The sequence below is a fragment of the Alosa alosa genome, chromosome 2 (genome assembly GCF_017589495.1).
Source record: "Alosa alosa isolate M-15738 ecotype Scorff River chromosome 2, AALO_Geno_1.1, whole genome shotgun sequence".
NCBI classification, from domain to species: Eukaryota; Metazoa; Chordata; class Actinopteri; order Clupeiformes; family Clupeidae; genus Alosa; species Alosa alosa.
In genome coordinates, this window is record NC_063190.1 from 37,664,779 (window position 1) to 37,681,857 (window position 17,079).

Genomic DNA, 17,079 nt, shown 5'->3' on the forward strand with positions numbered 1-17,079 from the left:
AAGCAAAACCTCTGCAACGCAACACAACACAGACCCTGCTTCTCTCGCGTCAGTCACTGACATGAACGAAACACAGAACCCGCTTCTCTCACGGCAGTCACTGACAGTAACCTAGAATAAATGCATGGGGAAAAACACTTCCCCATGACAAAGACATCGTAAAAAACTGAAAGTTAATATTTTGTCACTAGCAACATACACCTGTCCTTTGTCAAATGTATTATGTTCCAAGTAGCCTATGCGTAATTCTGCTTCATAAAGTTGAACAAATACATTTGCTTATTTCACAGAAAAATATAAATAGCCAGTTAGGGTCTACAGTGCAGAGTTGGTAAGTTATGGTAGGCTAACTTGCAGTGAACATACAAACAGGGGAAATTATTTCTCTTGCAGCTGAGTAGCCTCAGGTGCGCACGTAGACATAAGGCCGAACATGCAAGCGCCAAAGAATCGTGCTCTCACGACAATCACGCCGTTAAACTTAAATAGGTTAACATCACTCATTGCCTTCATGCAAGGAAAACGATGATTTGAAGACATCTGTTTCGTTGGAAGGGCAAGGGGTAGGGCAACACAGAGACAAGCCCGATGGCAGGGCTGTTAATGAGAGTATTAAAATATGGGATATTCTACGGGAAAACATTAAAACGGCAAGACAGTGGGGGAAAGTTAAACACGGAAAAAGTTGGCATGCATTGTTTCGGTCCCCGTGCACAGGGATTATTTGTCATATTATTAATCACATATGATTATTTGTGAAATTGTGCAAACAGGCGCAACAAATTTGAAAAGGAAGGACAGGTAGCATGCAAGCTCACGGGAAAGATTGATTTTAGAACGTTATCACAAAGTGTGTGGCTGTGGCGCGGGCGGAAGACAGCGACAATTGGCAGGGGAGGGTCATGTCTTTTTTAACAATTCTGTCGGAGGGTCATTGAACAATTTCTAGCAGGCAAGAGAGGGTCATGCAACTTCCAACTGAAGCACTCAAAATTCCTCCGGTGGCCCCTTCAATAAATAACGAACAGTCCCTAGATTGCGCGGGCGGAAGACAGCGACAATTGGCAGGGGAGGGTCATGTCTTTTTTAACAATTCTGTCGGAGGGTCATTGAACAATTTCTAGCAGGCAAGAGAGGGTCATGCAACTTCCAACTGAAGCACTCAAAATTCCCCCGTTTCAGTCCCCCGTTTCAATCGTCCCGGTTGTACCTACTCAAAACGCAGATAGAACCTTATTATTCTAAGGTAGCGAAATAGCGTTCAGCATGATTCATGCCCAATTAATTCCCCCTGTTAAAGTGTTCGCCTTTGTAGTTTGGTTTCGTGATAGCCTATGATAAACGGCTTATGGCCAAATATGTGAAAACGTTAAAATACAGTACGTGATAAACCCGGAAAAAGTTGACAGTGATTTTTTCATAATCACTTTGGAGGGTCATAGAAAAATGTATTGCTGGCGAGGGAGGGTCACGTCTTTTTGGACTAATGCTCCCAAAACTCCTCCGGTAGCCCCTTAAATAAATAACGAACAATCCCTAATGAAGTAAACTTGTGACCATCAAAAATCGTTTATCGCCTGTAACTCCGTGATAACAGGACGTAACAGGAAGGCATTTGGCTGAGCAACGGAGGTTAATATGCTCTATATTTTGTCCAAATGATGTCTGTCTATCTGTGAGTTTTGGATTCAGTGGCAAGATTTCTTGATTGTACAGTGCCTGTCTCTCAGTAATGTTTTAAAATGAGAGCTTCGTCAGCTGGCAGTAGGCTACTTTGTCGGTAGTCATGAGAAGTTCGCTTGCTAACAGAACATAAATATGCTGCCCAGAAACCTTGTGAATAGTTCTGATTTTTTTTTACTACACTAACGAGGTTGAAATATAGCCTTTGCCTACAGCATCTCCTTAACAGTAATGTTAACAAAATGACAGCATTCATATGACAAAGGAAAACGAATTCGGTCACTCAAGACTGTGCCACAGCAACCAGTGTAGGCTACATTCCTACCCAATAGGCTACTCGAAGCAGATGGCGTAGTAGATTCTGACGGTCGAGTGGGTTAATGCACGTATTTCCAGAACAGGTCTGCAACTTTCAGGCAGTTCTGAGTTCGAATCTAGACAGTAGCAGAGCCGTATAAAGGCCTAGGCCTATTGTTATCATTTTTTGCAAGGTGTTACTCCTGGCAATACTTGTTTATATGATGTTTGGTGATTAGTTGATAGCTGTTTTTGGGACACGTTAAACGTTCTTTATAATGAGCGCATCCGGGGAGTAAAACGACTGTTACGCGCTGTTACAACTGTAGGCTACAATGATTGCAATACAAAAATATGCGCGTGTTAGTTTAGTTAGTTTTGTGATTATTTGCACTTTTGCCTCATGTGTTTTCAGGTTTGAGGGCTTTTTTGGCAAGATTGACCTTGGTAGACTCTGCATATGTTATTTCTCCGGATGGAAAATAAAGTAAATTTTCGACACACGTCTGTTATTAGTTCAATAAGAAGTGTTGCTTGTTAAAACATGTGACTAGTGAAACTCAAATGATTTTAGAAATATTTAGCCAAAGCCAAAAAGTGTTAGAGAGAAGGAGAGACGCCAGTGCAGCTCAGATGTCTTCTTAATTTTCTTTATTCTTTAGTAAAAGGTGCAGAACATTATTAAACTTTAAAGACAGAATACGCACGCAGGCACATAACTAGGCTACTTGTTGTTTTCTTTTACTCGGCTATCTATATATGGTTATCAGCTCACAATGTTGGGCTAATTTACTAGTTATGGATATCACAAGTTTAAACAACGAAAACAGAAAGGATGGAGACAGCTAGAGGAGTTATTCCAGATGGGCAAGAACAAGGTAGGCAATTGGTGTGCTTGTCAGAACGTTAGATTACAGCTGTTTAAACGTCACGGTACGATAGAACAAAACTAAAGGTAACTTTAGCTATAGGGCTGTATCAATTTGTCCAAATTAATAGGTCATCGTAGACGTTGTTGTTGTATTATTGCATGTGGATATTGTTATGCTATGTAGGCTACTTGTTTTGCAATGCACGGACCTAAACACGGGAAACGGACAAATATTGTACACACGTGAATTTGTTTTTGCGGGGGTGGGGGTGGGTGGGTGTACGTACCATAGCTCGCTCTCTCTCTCTCTCTCTCTCACACACACACACACACAGTACCTTTCTTAGCCACAGTTAATTTTAGTGGTGATATGTGTTATGGACATTGTTATGCACATTATTGACTGCAGTTTATTCACATCAATGTCAGTCCATGAATGCATATTGATCAGTTGTTAACTAATACTGTAGGCCTAGAAGTTGCATTTGAAAATGTTACTGTTGTAGGCTGTTTGTTTTTTATTTCAGCCACACTGTTTTAAAGTGGTTAGGACCATTACACACAAGCCATACTGCAATACCGATTTCATGGTTGCACCATGCACATGTTCGCCGATTATGTGGCCCTCAGTAACCTATAAATTCAATGATGTGGCCCTCTATGAAAATTAGTTTGACACCCCTGCTCTAAAATATCTGTCCTGGCCTGGTTGCACCGGATTGTGGCCAAACGACAGAAGCGCGGAGAACCCTCCTTTGTCTACCAAAGTGTTACTTTGTGCCCCGCGCTCCCCCACTGCGTGTGAAAGAAGGGGGTGGGGGAGGGGGGCTTAACGTGAAAAGCTTAATGTCCCAAAACGGCAAAGTCATAATGGTAGGCTACAGGAAGTGGGGGGAGTGTATGGGATGACCAGAGCCGTCTTCGCTGTGCTATTCAGAAAGCATCTTATTGTCTTTCCAGGCGCACACAGCTCGTTATAGCCTATCGAGTGCCTTAGGAGATAGGCTCTGCTCTTGGGTTTGGCCTCACAGCAAACTCAACCCTCTTGTTGCTTGCAGTTTGTTAAATAAAGCGATGCAGATTACATTATTTATTTCTGATTAATTGCGTCTTTTTTGCAACATCTGCTTGTTAGGCTGGGCTACTGTCTTAAAGGAGCTGCACCATCTTACAACAATTGCGTCTACATTTTCATATTATAATGTTTTGTCAAGTGTAAGCTTAAACTACCGTGATCAATTTAAGTTCCCGTGCCCCCGCTGAAAGTCTCATGCGCTTATCGTTACACTATCAAATCTATAAGTAACCGTGACAAATAGGGTATAAGATATATAAACTCACGCTATTGTATTATCATATATGTTTGGTAATGGCTCAGCTTTCTCTGATTGTTCTACTGACTTGGAAAATGCATCATGGAAGCAGTAAGTCAAGTCGTATCAAAAATAGTAGTGGCAGAACTCCGAAGTGACACCTTGTGGTTGTTTGTGTCAACTGCAGTTTGTGCCATTTCTGCTGAGAAAATGGGGTGCGTGATTCCTGAAGCCGTCCGTCCAAACTTAACTGGGACCCACTGTATATAGGCTATAAGATCCAGGCTATAGGGTCCAGTACAGTACAGATAGCAGAGTTATTGCCTAGCTATATAGGCTATAGGATCCAGTACAGTACAAATGGCAGTGTTACTGCCTAGCATAAGTCTAGCCCTCGGCGTGAAGGAATTCCATGTCATACCAGTCTTGATGTGTGACAGAAACATCATACATGTTGTCCTCCCGCACACAAAATCATGAAGAGGCCCATTAGTGGAGACATGGTGGAGACATGGTTTGGAAACCCTCAAGGCCCTGCAAGGGGAGGCTGATCATGTAACACAGAGTGCACAAACAGTATCAGGCCAGCAGAGGTCACTGTAAACTTTCATTTGACTTTAAGTTGTAAGAGACAGTATTGACAGTATAGCTTTGCATCTGAAAAAAGATTGTTGAAGGAAAATTAGCCTAGACAGGATAGCCTAAATAGCCGTTAAAACGAGAGGCAATGCTCTAGACTGTTAAATATATATTTATAGAGGCAGATTGTTTCATTGTTTAAGGTTTCATATAAGTTTTTCAAAAAGATAAACATACAGAAATCTTTTATTATTATTATTATTATTAATTATTTATTTGAAAGAAAAGGGACAATATATCAACAAGTATACAAAAGGGAAAAAGGATTAAAAACCACACCATTGGACTACGGCGCAAAAACATTCAAATCTTCACATTATTATAATTATTATTACATAACTCATTATTGGAGCAATTTTAAATATGTCTGACATAAAACAAGGATAGCTCTATATTTTACATAGATCTTAAATATTCATAGTGTTCATTGAAAAAAATATATTATCATTTAAGTAATGGAATAGTAAACCCATGAAATTGATCATTTGACAGTTTGTCGTGATGACCATAGAAATCTGATCTAACATCTCAGGAAGTAGCTGTTCCTCAGGACACGAAACAGCCTCTTGCTGCTGAAACTGAACTCAAATATGTGGGGCCCACTGTAGAGGTAGGCGAAGCCTGGAAAGAAAACAACAGCGTCATACTCAGCGTCATACTCGGCGTCATACTCAGCGTCATACTCCTTTAAATGGCATTGCTGTTTCAAGACACCAGAGATAATGTTTGTGTTGTCTGACACCAGAGTTAATGTAGTAGATTATGCGTGTTTGAGTAGATTATGTGTGTTTGTATAGTTAAAGTAGTAGATTGTGTGTGTTTGAATAGATAAAAGGCCCTATCTTGGCGATCTGAATCGCTTGGTCAGAGGCGCAAAGCCTAAAGAGCTTTAAGGCATCTCCAGTCCACATTCGGCATGATTTTGTGATCATACGTTGGGCGCATTGTTCAAAAGAGTTGTTCTTCTGCCTTGATCTTTGCCCCACGTTGCGTCGAGGTGGCCTATGTGTGTTTGAGTAGATTATGTGTGTTTGTAGAGTTAATGTAGTAGATAATGTGTGTTTGAGTAGATTATGTGTGTTTGTATAGTTAATGTAGTAGAGGATGTGTGTTTGAGTAGATTATGTGTGTTTGTAGAGTTCATGTAGTAGATTATGTGTGTTTGTAGAGTTCATGTAGTAGATAATGTGTGTTTGAGTAGATTATGTGTGTTTGTAGAGTTCATGTAGTAGATTATGTGTGTTTCTAGAGTTAATGTAGTAGAGGATGTGTGTTTGAGTAGATTATGTGTGTTTGTAGAGTTCATGTAGTAGATAATGTGTGTTTGAGTAGATTATGTGTGTTTGTAGAGTTAATGTAGTAGAGGATGTGTGTTTGAGTAGATTATGTGTGTTTGAGTAGATTATGTGTGTTTGTAGAGTTAATGTAGTAGAGGATGTGTGTTTGAGTAGATTATGTGTGTTTGTAGAGTTAATGTAGTAGATAATGTGTGTTTGAGTAGATTATGTGTGTTTGTAGAGTTAATGTAGTAGAGGATGTGTGTTTGAGTAGATTATGTGTGTTTGAGTAGATTATGTGTGTGTTTGTAGAGTTAATGTAGTAGAGGATGTGTGTTTGAGTAGATTATGTGTGTTTGTAGAGTTCATGTAGTAGATTATGTGTGTTTGTTGAGTTAATGTAGTAGATAAAGTGTGTTTGAGTAGATTATGTGTGTTTGTAGAGTTAATGTAGTAGAGGATGTGTGTTTGAGTAGATTATGTGTGTTTGTAGAGTTAATGTAGTAGAGGATGTGTATTTGAGTAGATTATATGTGTTTGAGTAGATTATGTGTGTGTTTGAGTAGATTATGTGTGTGTTTGTGCTGTTGACTCACCTCTATACTGGAAGGCAGCAGTGACCTCTCCTGTCATTCCGGGGAACCCCTCATCCACCAGTTTGGGGTAACCCTGGTCCATGTCCCTTCTGTTCTCGTCATAACTATAAACAAAACAAGATAAGAATTTTACAATAAAAATAAATGTTAAGAACAATCTTCTGTATGGTAATACTGATGAATATTAATTTTAGCAAGACATTTTAGGGGAATTTGTGTGTATGGATTCAGACATACCCAAAGGATACCCAAGACATGAACTGCCCCGTAGTAACATTATGGACATGAACTGCCCCGTAGTGACATTATGGACATGAACTGCCCCGTAGTGACATTATGGACATGAACTGCCCCGTAGTGACATTATGGGCGTGGAGGTGCCCCGTAGTGACATTATGGACATGAACTGCCCCGTAGTGACATTATGGGCGTGGAGGTGCCCCGTAGTGACATTATGGGCATGGTGTTGCACCATAGTAACATGGTGGTGCACATCGCTGCTTAGAACACGATCAACTGGGCTTTGTTTCCCAGCCATTGCAAGATAGATTGATTTGGATAAAAGTGTCTACTAAATACCTTCATTTTAACGTTGATAAAAGTGTCTACTAAATGCCTTCATTTTAACGTTGATAAAAGTGTCTACTAAATGCCTTTATTTTAACGTTGATAAAAGTGTCTACTAAATACCTTTATTTTAACGTTGATAAAAGTGTCTACTAAATGCCTTTATTTTAACGTTGATAAAAGTGTCTACTAAATACCTTTATTTTAACGTTGATAAAAGTGTCTACTAAATGCCTTTATTTTAACGTTGATAAAAGTGTCTACTAAATGCCTTTATTTTAACGTTGATAAAAGTGTCTACTAAATACCTTTTATTTTAACGTTGATAAAAGTGTCTACTAAATACCTTTATTTTAACGTTGATAAAAGTGTCTACTAAATACCTTTATTTTAACGTTGATAAAAGTGTCTACTAAATACCTTTATTTTAACGTTGATAAAAGTGTCTACTAAATACCTTTATTTTAACATTGATAAAAGTGTCTACTAAATACCTTTATTTTAACGTTGATAAAAGTGTCTACTAAATGCCTTCATTTTAACGTTGATAAAAGTGTCTACTAAATACCTTTATTTTAACGTTGATAAAAGTGTCTACTAAATGCCTTCATTTTAACGTTGATAAAAGTGTCTACTAAATGCCTTCATTTTAACGTTGATAAAAGTGTCTACTAAATGCCTTCATTTTAACGTTGATAAAAGTGTCTACTAAATACCTTTATTTTAACGTTGATAAAAGTGTCTACTAAATGCCTTCATTTTAAGGTTGATAAAAGTGTCTACTAAATGCCTTCATTTTAACGTTGATAAAAGTGTCTACTAATTGCCTTCATTTTAATGTTGATAAAAGTGTCTACTGATAAAAGTCTTCATTTTAACATTGATAAAAGTGTCTACTAAATGCCTTCATTTTAACATTGATAAAAGTGTCTACTAAATGCCTTCATTTTAAGGTTGATAAAAGTGTCTACTAAATGCCTTCATTTTAACATTGATAAAAGTGTCTACTAAATGCCTTCATTTTAACATTGATAAAAGTGTCTACTAAATGCCTTCATTTTAAGGTTGATAAAAGTGTCTACTAAATGCCTTCATTTTAACATTGATAAAAGTGTCTACTAAATGCCTTCACTTCAATGTGGAGAAATGACAGAATTCTGTTTTAATAGCTAGGGACTCTTTCATGTATATTGGTACATAAAAGATTAAGAGGAATTATGAATTTAGGTATAATTCCTATTCCTATGACAACATATGCTGTTTCCAAGGTAACTAAGTGAGATGCATACCTGTAGTAGTAGTTGCCAGTGAGGCATGCATATGCTGTTTCCAAGGTAACTAAGTGAGATGCATACCTGTAGTAGTGGCCAGTGAGGCATGCATATGCTGTTTCCAAGGTAACTAAGTGAGATGCATACCTGTAGTAGTAGTGGCCAGTGAGGCATGCATATGCTGTTTCCAAGGTAACTAAGTGAGATGCATACCTGTAGTAGTAGTGGCCAGTGAGGCATGCATATGCTGTTTCCAAGGTAACTAAGTGAGATGCATACCTGTAGTAGTAGTGGCCAGTGAGGCATGCATATGCTGTTTCCAAGGTAACTAAGTGAGATGCATACCTGTAGTAGTAGTGGCCAGTGAGGCATGCATATGCTGTTTCCAAGGTAACTAAGTGAGATGCATACCTGTAGTAGTAGTGGCCAGTAAAGAATGTGCTCTTTCCTGACTGTTGGTCATGGAAGACAGCACTGACCGTCTTCACAGACATGGGGAGTCCAAGACTGTGGAGGCTCTTCGGGTAGCCACTCTCAACGTTGTAGCCGTGAAGGGCCCAAACTTTTCTGCCTGCATGCACAAAAACAAACAAGTAATAATAGTAAGTGTACATGTGTCTTTTATAAAGTATTGCTCCTGTAGCTCAGCCAGAGAGAGGCTCAGAGTGCCAGTTTTCAACATTTAGGAATCATATTCACTGATCAAAACATATCAGTACAAGGTTGTGATGAATGTCTACATAAAACTTACTGAAAATTGTCTCAAACTCACCTTTGATGAGGAAAACTCGGTCTGATGATCGGCTCTCGTAAGCTGCATCGATGTTGTTAGGGGCAAGAGGCCAGTAGCTTTTGATGAGGTGTTGCTCTGCTCTTCTGCTGTGAGAGGTGCTACGCCAGAAGAAGCTAGAGGAGAATCACACAGAGCGTCATTATGTGCACACAGACTTAGCTAGAGGGGAATCACACAGACTTAGCTAGAGGAGAATCACACAGACTTAGCTAGAGGAGAATCACACAGAGCATCAGTGTTGTGCCTCTATGTGCACACAGACTTAGCTAGAGGGGAATCACACAGAGCATCATTATGTGCACACAGACTTAGCTAGAGGGGAATCACACAGAGCGTCATTATGTGCATTAGGTTTAGGTGTTGGGTTAGTGTGCTGTAAGTTCTACCTGTCCTTGAAGAAGAACATTTCTCCGCGTAGAGTTGTGACGGCATCCAGGACCAGCTGGGGATCACAGGCGTTGGGAGTCGTGGGAGGTTCTGGTTCTGGTTTGACTACATCCACGTCAGGGTTGGAACCTATGAGTCAACATGGCTCTGTTAATGTTCTTCAAAACAATTTTCAATTATTGACACAATTAGAACAAATGTTAAACAGGTTCACAGCCAGAGATTGTGAATCTTGAAAATAACCTCGACTGCTGCACTATAAATCTAACAAATGAAGAGTTGATGATAAACTATTATGACATAACTTTTTGAGCAGTGTGTTATTGGCCAATCAGATGACTTATTTCTGTAGATCATCAGATAATGATACGTTTGTCTATTTATTTGTGCTTGCAGTCACTTGTGCTTTATGTATATCATAACATGTTATCAGAAAAGGTATCATAAAGCTATTGCTCAATACCAATATGGGTGCCTGATCAGCACTTTTACACTCAACTACATTTCCCATCAGCACTTTACACTCAACTACATTTCCCAGCAGCACTTCACACTCAACTACATTTCCCAGCAGCACTTTACACTCAACTACATTTCCCAGCAGCACTTCACACTCAACTACATTTCCCAGCAGCACTTTACACTCAACTACATTTCCCAGCAGCATTTGCCAGCAGCACTTTACACTCAACTACATTTCCCAGCAGCACTTCACACTCAACTACATTTCCCAGCAGCACTGCTCCAGCAGGGGCCTTGGCCAGCCTTTTCAGTCCCTATTCAGTCTGTCAGTGTGTGACCACCTCAGTGTCCTGGGCCCTTCACTCTGTCAGTGTCCTGACCACCTTACTCTGTCAGTGTCCTGACCACCTCACTTCAGCTAAACTAGCTGCTGTACAGATACGACCTGCGGGCGAGACGTGCATGTTCCCACTTGTCGCTCTCGTGAGGCTGAGGGATGTTGTGCAAGCCAAATGTTTACCAAATTTCCCTCACGGGATTAAAAAAGTATATATACTTATACTTTAAGCCCACACACAGACATACACAGACACAGACACACACACACACACACACACTCGTGAGGCTGAGGGATGTTGTGCAAGCACATGTCAGAGCCACCCTTCAGCTGCTGTACAGATGTGCTTTTGTTTGTCACTCATCAGATTGCATGTCTTCTCACTGAAAGCAACACAACTTGTGTTGTTTTTAACACATCTCTGTGTCCAGATAGGGACAACACAACTTGTGTTGTTTTTAACACATCTCTGTGTCCAGATAGGGACAACACAACTTGCGACCACACAACTGCTTTGAATGTGGTCGTCCTGGGTTGGATTTCCGGACGTTTGCGATATATAAACGTATTGCGTTTATAAATTGCTGTGCCACACGTAATGGCCTAATATAAGATGTGCTACACTCTTGTGACCTACAGCAGGACACCATCTCCAGTCCTGTTCACCCTGTACACATCTGACTTCTGCTACAGCAGGACAGCATCTCCAGTCCTGTACACCCTGTACACATCTGACTTCTGCTACAGCAGGACAGCATCTCCAGTCCTGTACACCCTGTACACATCTGACTTCTGCTACAACAGGACAGCATCTCCAGTCCTGTACACATCTGACTTCTGCCACATGCTAAGCTCTTGCTACCTGCAGCATAGCATCCTACAGCACCGTTACTGGGTGCAGCTACAGCAGATGACGGCTGCTCAGACGCTGGCGTTTACCGTAGAGAGACTGGATCCCGTTGACGTCGTCCCGTGGCAGCAGGAAGGTGTCGGGGTCTCTGTAGCTGTAGACGGGATACATGAGTGCCCCTGCGTCCTGTGAGTGAGACAGGCCCAGAGAATGACCAAACTCATGGGCAGCCACCAGGAACAAGTTATAACCTGGCCGAAGGGGGACAGAGGGAACACGCTGTTATGGGGTGTAGCAAACATGTTGACAACAACAACATCAACAACAACAACAACAACTGCGCTCCTGTAACTGTGCTAACACTTACACTTCAGTTGAGAGAGTTGGAGATATACCATTCATTAGTCATGATGGTAAACAACAACAACAACAACGCTTTTCGCTTTTTGCTCGCAGGTAGTATATGATTTACGACACTCCTCAATCGGTCAGTCTGTCGTTTTCCTCAATCGGTCAGTCTGTCGTTTTCCTCAATCGGTCAGGCTGTTGTTTTCCTCTTCCCTGTTCCTCCGACAACGGTTTACTCACTTTCTGCTGCTTTTCACTGGCTGTCATGACGAATGTCTGAGAAACTCCATTGCTACCTTTTTCTAGCCGGTGCCTGGCGTGTATGTGTATTTGAATGCAGTAAAGCAATTCGTTACACTCGTTATACTTCCTGACACTGAGACCGTCGGCCCGCCAGCCCACAGTTGCAAGGGGGGTTTTTCCGCTCACAGGCGCTAGGGGGAAGCGAGACAGCCACCATTCAACCCGAAAAAAGTCATATAACCATTCCAATGACTGTTAAGTTAAGTTAAACTAAGCTAAATCCTGCATAGTTCTCCTTTAACAGACCATGTGATTTACACCCTGCTCTTCTAAAACATGGGCTCATTTAACAGACCATGTGACTGCATCAATGAGGCTCAAAGCGGTGTGAACAAGTTTGTTTACCTCGATAGGAGCGGAAAGTGAAGGTCTCGTCCTCATCAAAATGAGCATCTCCTCCAATTCCTTGAGAGGGCGCGAATGCATGAGCCAAGGTGCCACCAGGCCCATCGAATGGGTAGAAATCTCCATGGTCTGCAAGACAGAAGCACGGTAGAAATAAAGTCAAATAATATCAAATAAAATATCAAATTAAGTATAAATAAAGTATAAATACATCAAATAAAACATCAAATATAAATATGCATCTGCACATCTCACAGCACATCTCTATGGCTCAGAACATGTTGGATTTCTATTGTATGGGCACTTGGTTTGTATCTCCTTCTTGTGTTGTATTTCTCCCTGAGTAAATTGTCTTTTGTCGTCCATTGTCTATGGAAGATGATCTCCAAGGCCAAAGTCACTAAACTGGCTTGAAGATGATGTGTCTTTGGAAATATTATTAAGCGTGACTCATGAGGGACAAAGTGTGTGTTGTAATATCATTAAGCGTGACTCATGAGGGACAAAGTGTGTGTTAGTTCTGGGATTACTGTGAGTAGTATCCACACCTCTGCTGCCGAAGGAGACCATGATGTCAGCCGTGCCAGCGTAGATGCGTGTGAACCTCAGGGGAGTCACCTGTGCCCAGACTTGCAGGGCTTTCTCGATGGCGCTGTCCACTTCTGATGTGGGCAGGTCTGGCGTGTAGTTCACAATCCTACAGGAGGGAAGAGACCATTCCATTATTTACTCGTTTATTTACTCACTTTCAGGGTCAACACTGACTTATATAAATATAAAGAGCTCATTTGAACATTGAGATATTGAAAAGTAGATACAAAACATTGTATCGATTTCCATTATGCTTGCTTGTTTGTTTATCAATTTCATTGTATTTACAGTGCATTGATATCTTAGCAAAATTAGAATTGCCTTACAGTTTTTACGATGTCTTGACCATTTTGATGTTGTTTTGTTTCATTTTGCCTTACTTGTCTGAGTATGAGCTTGCTTACTTCCACTATATTCCACAGTCTTGTCATGCTAGTGAATCAAATGAGATCTGTTTGAAAGGGTTACGACTGAGTTACCTTTATGAGCTTGTTTGTTTACCTGTATGTGAGCTTGTTTGTTTACCTGTGTCAGCTTGTTTGTTTACCTGTATGTGAGCTTGTTTGTTTGCCATTTGAGGTTGTTTGTTTACCTGTATGTGAGCTTGTTTGTTTGCCATTTGAGCTTGTTTGTTTGCCTGGATGTGAGCTTGTTTGTTTACCTGTGTGAGCTTGTTTGTTTACCTGTATGTGAGCTTGTTTGTTTGCCATTTGAGGTTGTGTCCGAAGGTGCTGTAGCGGGCGACCGCATCAGGTACGCCACACCTGGGCTTCCTCATGATCTCCAGCGTCTCCTCGTCCAGAACGCCTTGAGTTTGAAGAAGCTCTGCATCTCACTCAGGATGCGACTTCTTTGGCTCATCAGCCGTCTGGCCGAGGGAGTCGACTCCTCCGTCAGATTGTAGAATCGCTTCAAGTATTTCTTTGGGAGATCAACAGTTAAATGTCTGTGTTATTTTCATGATATATATATTCATGCATTTCTAGAAAACACTTACTAAATACTACACTATACTGAGACAATTTATGGCAAATAATAGTTGATCATCCAGTTATGCAGGCCTAATATATTTATAGTATAATTGCTAAAAGAGAAACAATCATAAGTCTACTTCTACAACATATCTGTGTATTTCTAGAAAAGAATAGAGACTATGCTAACACCATGACATTTTATCTTTAAGAACACTTCAGAGACATTAGGTAATATTGAAGTATGAAGTGTTATACAGACACAGCCAGAAAGAGAAACGACTGTTTTGCCATCTCAAAAATAAGTGCAATAGCAGAACCTCTTGCGGCGAGCACACAAGCCCAATATCATTTTATAAAATAATTTGTATAAAATAAAAACAATTAGTAAAAAAAAGTATAAAAAAATTAATTAATGGACCTACCTCTGCTACATGGTCGTTGTGTTCGTCTGCGGCTGATTGGGCTGACAGGGGGACTGCGTATGCCGCTGCTACCAGCACTAAGAGAATCCAGATGCTGAAGGTGCTCATGTCTGCTCGTCTTGTTTTGACTGCTGCACTGCTTACCTGCTTATATACTCACAGGGCAGCTTGGAGGAGGTGAATCACCAGGGCCATGGCTCCGAAACTTCCATGACAAACACAGTGATTGACTTGAGTCAGTGCGAGGTGTCACACAGGTACACATGGCAGGTGCTCGTCCTGAACGAGGGAACTTCCGCTCACAAAGACTTTCATTCAGGGGGATTTTTTATACTGTTTTTTTTTTTTTTTTATACTGGTTTCTTGGTCAATGATTTGTGTTGGACAATGACTCAACATCTCCTTGTCCTGTGTTTTTGGTATCAGTTTAAGAGGAAGAAGGAAGTCATGAACAGTGTTCCTTTAGGAGTCCTGGCCAGCTGTGCGTCACTAAACACACTAATGCAACACAACAAATATTGTATATCAATAACTATTTACTGTATGTAATTAAACAATGACACAAATACTGTATGACTGCAAAGACTACTTGATTTATTATTTACCGTCACATGCGTCCCTGTCCCATGAATAATGCAACAGTTGACTTTACTTGACTGCAACACCCTCCTGAAAAAAACAGCTAGAAACCATCTTATGCTGGTAGCTGGTTTTAGCTGGTCTTTGCTGGTTTTCTTCTTTGCTGGTGTAGCTGGTTGGGCCACCAGCTGGATATGCTGGCGTGACCATCTGAGGAAGCTGGTCATGCTGGTGTGACCAGCCTGTCATGGGATACAGCTGGTGTAAGATGGTCATGCTGGTGACCAGCCTGCCAAGCTTGACATTGTTGGTGTAAGATGGTCATGCTGTTTTAAAATAGCAATGTAAGACCAGCAACACCAGAGTAACCTGTTCAGGCTAAGATTTTTCCAGCATAGCAGTGTTCTCATGGCCTGTTGGCTTCACTTGTCTGCAGTAGTAGCTCTCAGTTCTCATGGCCTGTTGGCTTCACTTGTCTGCAGTAGTGTGCTCTCAGTTCTCATGGCCTGTTGGCTTCACTTGACTGCAGTAGTGTGCTCTCAGTTCTCATGGCCTGTTGCATGTATCAACATTTTGTGGCTAATGCAGAGAACAAATCCAAATAATCTGACACTAATCTCAACAAAGAATGTAAATATTTGGGCTTGACTTTCTTTGCATTTTACATCACTGAAACATATCTGACATGCTGGGAAGCCTGTGTGTGCATGTGTAGCCTATATTATGTGTATGTGTATACTATATGTGTGTGTATACTATATGTGTGTGTGTATACTATGTGTGTGTGTGTATGTGTATACTATATGTGTGTGTATACTATATGTGTATGTGTATACTATATGTGTGTGTGTGTGTATACTATATGTGCGTGTATACTATATGTGTGTGTATACTATATGTGTGTGTGTATACTATATGTGTGTGTGTATATTATATGTGTGTGTGTATGTGTATACTATATGTGTGTGTGTATACTATATATGTGTGTGTATACTATATGTGTGTGTGTATGTGTATACTATGTGTGTGTGTGTATACTATATGTGCGTGTGTATACTATATGTGTGTGTGTGTATACTATATGTGTGTGTGTATACTATATGTGTATGTGTATACTATATGTGTGTGTGTGTATACTATATGTGCATGTGTAGCCTATATTATGTGTATGTGTATACTATATGTGTATGTGTATACTATATGTGTATGTGTATACTATATGTGTGTGTATACTATATGTGTATGTGTATACTATAAGTGTATGTGTATACTATATGTGCATGTGTGTGTGTATACTATATGTGTATGTGCGTGTATGGGATTTAACCTCTTGCATTCGGGCCCACCACTATAATTATTTCTTTTTTTATGTATATTTGTGGCCCTTCTTATGCCTTTAATCTGATAGGATAGTGGAGAATGACAGGGAAGTGATCGGGGGGGGGAGAGCGTCGGGGGATCCGGAAAGGACCACGGGGCGGGAACTGAACGGGTTTGCCAAACAACAATTTGTGATGTTGTAACATGAAAAGGTCAGCATTGCCTCATGAAATTACACACGCGCACACACACACACACACACACACACAGACTGTCCAAATTACCCATGTCTTCCAGTAAAGCACCGGATTGGGGGGTTAATAGCCTGCTTGAGGGCACACAACGGAAGTGAAGGAATGAAGTTAGCGTCACCAAAACCTCTACCCCACCCAGCCTACCCAACACCCACCCACACACACACACACACACACACACACACACACACGTACACACACACACACGCGCGCACGCACGCACACACACACACACACACACCCACACACACACACACACACACACACACACACACACACACACGCATTACACACACACACACACACACACGTGCATTACACACACACACCGTACAATGCATTGCACACACACACACACACACACACACACATACACACGCACACACACACACACACACACATACACACACACACATTACACGCATGCACACACACACACACACACACACACACATACACACACACACACACACGTACACACACATGGTGTGTGTTACAACACTACCAGTTGAACCCATAAAAATGCTTAAAGTGTTTTTACTCCCTCTGTTTGATTCCCCTACAGCCTTCTCAGTTTTATAGCACGTACACACACACACA

General features: G+C 40.8%; 1 protein-coding gene across 1 annotated transcript; it reads right to left on the reverse strand.

Annotated features, from left to right (window-relative positions):
• Positions 1-5,178: 5,178 nt before the first annotated feature.
• On the reverse strand, positions 5,179-13,806 carry mmp13a (matrix metallopeptidase 13a). The gene is given in 10 exon segments (XM_048237072.1): positions 5,179-5,424; positions 6,677-6,780; positions 8,926-9,085; positions 9,287-9,420; positions 9,694-9,823; positions 11,433-11,594; positions 12,340-12,468; positions 12,888-13,036; positions 13,614-13,734; positions 13,737-13,806. Coding segments are annotated over 10 exon segments (1,245 nt in total). The 5' UTR covers positions 13,792-13,806; the 3' UTR covers positions 5,179-5,323.
• Between the last annotated feature and the right edge of the window lie 3,273 nt (positions 13,807-17,079).